The sequence below is a fragment of the Aptenodytes patagonicus genome, chromosome 2 (assembly GCF_965638725.1).
Source record: "Aptenodytes patagonicus chromosome 2, bAptPat1.pri.cur, whole genome shotgun sequence".
Taxonomy (NCBI): domain Eukaryota; kingdom Metazoa; phylum Chordata; class Aves; order Sphenisciformes; family Spheniscidae; genus Aptenodytes; species Aptenodytes patagonicus.
This window is the reverse complement of record NC_134950.1, coordinates 69,234,840-69,242,078: the sequence shown is the minus strand read 5'-3', so window position 1 is coordinate 69,242,078 and position 7,239 is coordinate 69,234,840. Positions and strand designations below refer to the sequence as shown.

Here is a 7,239-nt window from a genome sequence, read left to right as displayed (position 1 = left end):
CAAAAATGGTTAACAGTGCTGTCAATTTACACAAAGCTTTCAGCCACACAGCAAGATGCTGAGGGTCTGCACTCAAGATACGTGCCTGGCACCCTGTACCCGTGCAGTGCTTCTGACCCTCTGAAGCGTCTGCATGTAAGGGACTGGAAAAACCCTAGATAATAAAAGCACTGTGTTACAAAAGTCACTACCTTCACCGTAAACGTATTTATTTACTTGGATGGGTACAAAGGCTCCCGCCATACGTGCTGGGCTTCCGTTCAGCAAAAATCAAACACAACCCTCACAATTAATCCATAGCAGAGATGGTCTCTTCGCTTTCTTCCCCATCCCCACTCACGCCAGCTTATTAGTGAATAATAAACCGTCTCGTGGGATGACAAACGATGTGCCGGTGGCCCTCCTTCCTCGCCGCCCCTTGGGACCCGCTCGGCTTTCATTCACCCATCAGCGTTATCCCCGCACGCCTTCCGGCGGTACCCACCACCGGCCCGGCCCGGCCCGGCCCGGCCCGGCCCCCGGCCGCGCCGGGGTCCCCCCACCCGCTCCCCGCGGGGGCGGCACCGCCGTGCGGGCGGGCGCTGCCGCCGCTCGCCCTGCCCGCCGAGCGAGGAGAAGCCCCTCATCTCCCCTCCGGTCCCGGGGGAGGGGGCTGCCATCACGTGTGCTTCCTCCCCCTTCTCTCCCTCCTCCTCCTCCTCCTCCCCCTCCGCGGCGGCGGCGGCGGCAGTAGCAGCCGCCTCGGCTCCGCTCCCTTTGTTGCAGGCGGAGCGGCGGCGCTGCCGGGCGCCGCGCACAAAGGAGCGCGGCCGGGGCGAGGCGGCCCCGCCGGCGGCCAGGCGCGGAGGCGGCCGCCGCACCGCCGGGCTGCGGGGGCCGCGCTGCACCGCCGGGGCCAGCCCTGCCCGCGGCCGGGCGGCGGCGGAGGCGGCGGCGGGTCTCTGCGGCCGCCGCGGCGGGGATGCTGAAGGTGCGCTCCGGCGCGGCGGAGAAAGGACGGTCCCGCCCGGACGGCGCCGCGGGCTCCGGTTGATGCTGCGGGCCTGCCGCCGCCGCCATCCCGTTGCCGCCGGCGCTGCTCCTCGGCCGCCCCTCGCCATGCTGGGAGAGAGCCCGGCCGCCGCCCGGCCGCTCCTGCGAGCGGGACCCCCCCTGGCGCTGTGCTACACCTCGGCCCTCCTGGTGCTCGCCCTCTCCGCGCTGCCCGCCGGCCGCGCCTCCCACCCCCTGCCCGGCTCCGAGTGCCAGGGCGGCGGCAAGGGGAAAGGCATCAACTGCTCAGGTAATGCCCCGCCGGCTCCCGCGCCCACCCCCGCCCCGCGCCCACCCCTGCGAGCAGCCCACGCATGCACGTGGGGGGCTGAGCGCGGCCCCCTGCTCCTCCCGGCCCGGCCCGGCCCGGCCCGGCCCGGCGCTGCGGACGGCGGAAAACAAAGGAGCGGCGCCCGCCCGGCCCCGGGTGCGGCGGGCCGGCGCCCCGGCCGGCGGGGAGATCCCCCTCTCCGGGGGCGGGGGGAGCCCCCTCTCCAGCAGCTCCCCGCCGAAAGGAGGGAGTTTGCCGCCGTTTCTCGGCTTTTGTTGTTCCCCTCCGCCCCCCCACCGCGGTGCCGGCAGGTGCGCGCCGGCCGCCCCGAGGGCTGCCCGCAGCGCGCCCCGTCCTCCCCGCCGCTCCGGCCCCGTCCTGCCGCAGACAGCGGGGGAAGAGCCGGGAGGCAGCCGTGAGCGCAGCCCCTTACGGCGCTCGCACGGGCTGTTTCTTCGGTCTCCCTCTGTTCGCGTGTGCAGCCCAGACCCCAGAGCGGGGGTAGCCTCTCCGTCCGTCCTTCTACCGGTTGCTATGTAGATTCACTCTGGATGAGATGTGGACAGCAAAATACTCCATGATGTGCGCAGAATAAGCTTTTTAGGGGTTTTTCCTGCTTTGGTTGCATGACAGGAGAATGCTTTATTATGTCTGCCCGTCCTGTGCATACGTGTGTGCTGGTGTAGCACGGTTTCGGTGTGGATTAATTGGTTTGGCACCACAGCGGCACGTTTTCTTGTATCTTGAGGGATATGGCGTTTTTAAAGTAGAACAAAGTAAATACGTACAATATAAAGTTTTCAATTTGTTAGAAAGACTTGCTTTTCTTCTAAAACTAATATTTAGAAAAGGTAATTTTTTTTTTTCTCCGAAAAATTGCTGCGTATGCCTCCTACTGCTTTAGAACGATAGGTTTATTCCACTGCAAGGATCGCCAGCGGGAGCCGCACAAAGTGCCTTCTCCAAGGTGATGAACGTTTCTTGCCCTGTGCTCAGAGCCCCCCGCTCCCATTGTCTTCAGCAGGATTTGGAAGGCAATTTCCATGTTGGAAGGAGCTCTCGATACCTCCCAGGGTAGGGTCCCCAAACTGTGTAACAGCTTTCAAGAAATGAGTGAATGGAATAGTCATCTTCCTCCCAATTACATTTTGTAATACGGATAACGCTGCTAAAGCAGGCTATCGAATTCGCAGACCAGCAAACTGTGGCAAAATGATTTTGCGATATAGTCGATCTAACCGCTATTCACTCTCGATATGCTCGTTTGTTCTTCGTTTTAGCCAGTTCAGATGTTGGTGTGTGATACCACAACGTGTTAATGTGTGATACCACAATGCTACTGTTTTACTGCTGCCTGACTTTTTCATTCTGTTTGTATGAATATCATGGTTATTTTTAAAGCGAGGTTAATAGGTTAATGTGTCACTGGCGTTAGCGGCTTACCCATCAGAGACATGCGGGTCATTAGACCACGGCATGTGCATAAATCAGTGAGATTAAATATGGAAGGCTGATGAAATATATGAGGAAGTTTGTAAGATAATGTGGAACGCACGGATACCGTTATTTAGAAACCATCACGGAAAGAGGGCTTTCCAGCCTGGAATTAGAAAACCGTATGCTGTATCGAAGACATTCAGAATGATTCAGTTCTACTAAAAATAGGCAGAAACAAATATATGCGCTATATATGTACATATGGCAGGTGCTGTTTTTAGTGTAACTACAAAAATATGGAAGGAAAATTTCACTTAAAAATGCAGTAGTCAGATTCAGCTATGTGTTAACTGTTTAATGCAAAACCGCAGTGTTTCAGTTCTCAACATTAATTTGGAAGAACTAATATCAACACTTAGTATCTGGGACAGATTTTCCCCTCGCTTACCTCTGCATAGCTTCATTAACTTTTACTGGATAAGCTACTCCCTGCAAAAGCCGAGTTTCCCGTACTTACACGTGGGGCCAGATGTTGGCATTAGCACCTTTCTCTGTGGACTGCTACCATGTACATTGCTATTTATACTGAAAGTTAAACTTAAGAAGACTATTGCTACTTTTTCTTTAAACATTTGGACTCTAAATTACTTTCCATACTCGGAGAAGCAAAATTCTTCTCTCCTCTGTTATTTTGCCATTTTAGTATTTGCATCAGGTTGACCTGCTGCCCTGGAACAGTTTCTTACACTTTTTGGGATGGTTCCTGAGCTTGTAACATTTTATCATCACTAGATTATGTAGCTACCTTCATTTTTTGTTAAATTTTTAGGAAATGCTGAACTCCTCTCCTTTATTCCTCCAGAATATACTGCTTAAGAAAGAGTTTGCTGTAGCAAAAGAACATTGCAAGGTGGAGGACACAGGCAGACAACATGAAAATTAAGATAGCTTTTTCAGCCTTGATTCTACCCCTTCAGCACATGCATTGCGGTTTGGTCTTTTATTAAATTATTACATAATTGCATCATCCCTGGCCAAGGGAAGAACATGAGCGGAAGGTTGTGGATGTTGTCTACCTGCACTTTAGTAAAGCCTTTGATGCCGTTTGCCACAGCATTCTCCTGGAGAAACTGGCTGCTCACGGCTTGGATGGGCATACACTTCACTGGGTAAAAAACTGGCTGGATGGCCGGGCCCAAAGAGTGTGGTGAATGGAGTTCAATCCAGTTGGTGGCTGGTCACAAGTGGTGTTCCCCAGGGCTCAGTATTGGGGCAGAGTTTAATATCTTTATCAATGATCTGGGATCATTGATCTGGGATTGAGTGCACCCTCAGTAAGTTTGCAGACGACACCGAGTTGGGCGGGAGTGTTGATCTGCTGGAGGGTAGGAAGGCTCTGCAGAGGGACCTGGACAGGCTGGATCGATGGGCCAAGGCCAATTGTATGAGATTCAACAAGGCCAAGTGCCGGGTCCTGCACTTTGGCCACAACAACCCCATGCAGCACTACAGGCTTGGGGAAGAGTGGCTGGAAAGCTGCCTGTCGGAAAAGGACGTGGGGGTGCTGGTTGACAGGCAGCTGAACATGAGCCGGCAGTGTGCCCAGGCGGCCAAGAAGGCCAATGGCATCCTGGCCTGTATCAGAAATAGTGTGGCCAGCAGGAGTAGGGAAGTGATGGTGCCCCTGTACTCGGCACTGGTGAGGCCGCACCTCGAACACTGTGTTCAGTTTTGGGCCCCTCACTACAAGAAGGACGTTGAGGTGTTAGAGCGTGTCCAGAGAAGGGCAACGAGGCTGGTGAGGGGTCTGGAGAACAAGTCTTATGAGGAGCGGCTGAGGGAACTGGGACTGTTCAGCCTGGAGAAAAGGAGGCTGAGGGGAGACCCCACCGCTCTCTGCAACTACCTGAAAGGAGGTTGTAGCGAGGTGGGTGTCGGTCTCTTCTCCCAAGTAACAAGCGATAGGATGAGAGGAAATGGCCTCAAGTTGCGCCAGGGGAGGTTTAGATTGGATATTAGGAAAAATTTCTTTACTGAAAGGATTGTCAAGCATTGGACCAGGCTGCCTGGGGAAGTGGTTGAGTCACCACCCCTGGAGGTATTTAAAAGACGTGTAGACGTGGTGCTTAGGGACATGGTTTAGTGGTGGACTTGGCAGTTCTAGGTTAACGGTTGGACTCCATGATATTAAAGGTCTTCTCCAATCTAAATGATTCTATGATTCTATATAATCAAGTGATTAGAGCAGGAAACAGAATTAAGATGTATCTGGAGTTAATTGACGATGTGGACCTGTATGTGTTTGTTCATCTGTCGATCCATACTTTGCTAAGCTAGGAAAACTGAAATAGCCCCATTTTACCCAAAATGGGGTAAAATACCAAAAAGTTGGTGTTTCTTTCTGGAAAAGAGAATCTTAGAGTTGATGTTTTAGAGATGTTGTATTATTCCCAGTGCTACCTGCAGTCATCTTCTGTTAACATTTCTGGTACTCACTGACTGTCTGTGAGTAGGGTGGCGTGATGCTTGCTTCTCTGCTCAGGCTATAAGATAGTTGTGTCCTTAATAAAGGCTGTGAACTACAGGGGGTTATTAAGCATCCCGAGTATGAAGGTAAGTACAAAATGTAGTTAGTTCATGAGCTCCTAATCCACCGATACTCTCGAGAGACACACACTGTGCGTGGGCATCTTCAGTTTCAGTTTCAGTCCAGCTGAATCTCCGGTGTGAGATATGCTTCGGTCACACATGTGGCAGCCACAGGGGCTGCAATTTGATCATAACTGACCAAACGCTGAGGACTTTGGTGAGAGGTATAGAGGCTTAACAAGAGAGATTGCTCAGTGCATTGATTTGGATTTGTGCACCTGGGATTTTGATTAACAGAGATACGTTTCTGTTGGTAAGCCTTTCAGCTTGCTGCTCCTTCGTGTGATAAAATATGCTCGTTTGGGATGATTTCACACACCTCCTATGAGTCTCATAGGCCATATGTTGCCCCCGGTTTCTTAAATTCTCTTTGAGTGAAGTGAGTAAAGATAAAATTGTTTCAAGATAGCTTATTGAGGATTGAATGAGGTCAAGGAAAAATTAAGGACACCTTCTCTTTCATGGAATTCCTCTTCTGAGGGGTATGAATGCTTTTGTTTTACACAGTCATAACATGTCTGAAATAGTCTGTAGATAAAAGTAGATGGAAATTACTGATTAGGGAGAGGGAAGGGGATGGAGGGACAAAGGAAAGTATCCATCCTGTGATAGGGTGATGGCTGAGTGTATGATGGGCTGTTTATTGAGCATGGAAGCACAAGCTGTCAAAAAGCTTGTAAATTTTTAGACAGAACAGCAGAGAAAGCTATAGTGGAGCCATCCTTCACCATATATACATTATCTTAACTTTCAATAGAGAAATGGTTTCTGCCCTGAAATAACTTACGGAGTAAATTAGACAAACAGAGAATGTGGGAACAGTAGAAAAAAGAGAAAGGTGAAGCAGAGAATGTGGTAAGCCAATAGAAGTACAACAAGCACAAGCAAAACTCATGTCTTCTGATATTTTAAAATGTGGTAGGATGAGGAGGGAGGGGTAGACATCATTGGTGGGGTGAAAGCATTTGAAGGCTGAACAACAAGAGCGGATCCTGAAGAGGGATGGGAGTGGAGGGTACAGGAGCAGAAGGGAATAAGGAAGCAATATGAGAAAAGATACACAGCTGAGAGTGGGAGCAACTCAGAGAAGATGGACAAGGGTGGCAAGAACTGGCCACATCATATGCTTTTGTTTTCCAAGCATGCCTTTTTTCCTTTTGTGAACAGAGTTTTAGAGGAAGAAGAGTTGGGAAGGGCACAGAAGGTGAGTGAGATGAGCAACAGGAGATCCAGTTTAAATGCAGATAAGGCAGGAACATCCAGGAGTGTGATCATAAGTCTGTGTAGTATAACAACAGAAGAGAAAAATTGTATTAATTATTGATTACTGCACACACCCAAAGAGGGAGCAGTGCATTTAAAGTATGTCTACTGTCACTGTTACTGGAGATGCATGTGGTACCATGGAGAAATAATACCTCTTTTTGTCTCATCCTTGCTTCTGTCTACTTTCCACCATCAATGAACGTGGTCTCATTCAGAATTTGCAAGTCTTTTTCCTCGGCATCTGCTGCTGAGGTCGTTGTTCCCCCATATCCTTCATGTGCAATGGAGGCCATTCAGTTAGGGACTCTGTTTCCATTACTTTGTTAGATGCCATCGAGTCTGTTCTCCAGACCCTGTAGCAGGGATCCCCAAGCTTACTATTGCTGGATACCAGTGCTAGCAGAAGAGACATAGTGTGCATATTTCAAGAAAAAAATTATCTGCTCAAGTCTTGTCTGGGTAGCACTTTGATGTGGTCCATGTAACATATTCATACCTGCTGTAATCAAGGACTAGAAATTAAGAACATACCTTCTGCATTTTGTGTGCAGGCTGCCAGTGGTGCTGTCTTGTTCACTGCTTGA

At 50.8% G+C, this 7,239-nt stretch overlaps 1 protein-coding gene across 1 annotated transcript in view; it reads left to right on the top strand.

Moving 5' to 3' along the window:
* The first annotated feature begins 936 nt into the window (after positions 1-936).
* TMEFF1 (transmembrane protein with EGF like and two follistatin like domains 1) overlaps positions 937-7,239 on the top strand; it is a 125,481-nt gene continuing 119,178 nt past the window's right edge. The window contains exon 1 of the mRNA XM_076330177.1: positions 937-1,282. Coding sequence (XP_076186292.1) covers positions 1,033-1,282 — 250 coding nt within the window. The 5' untranslated portion in view covers positions 937-1,032. The remainder of the gene's footprint in view (positions 1,283-7,239) is intronic.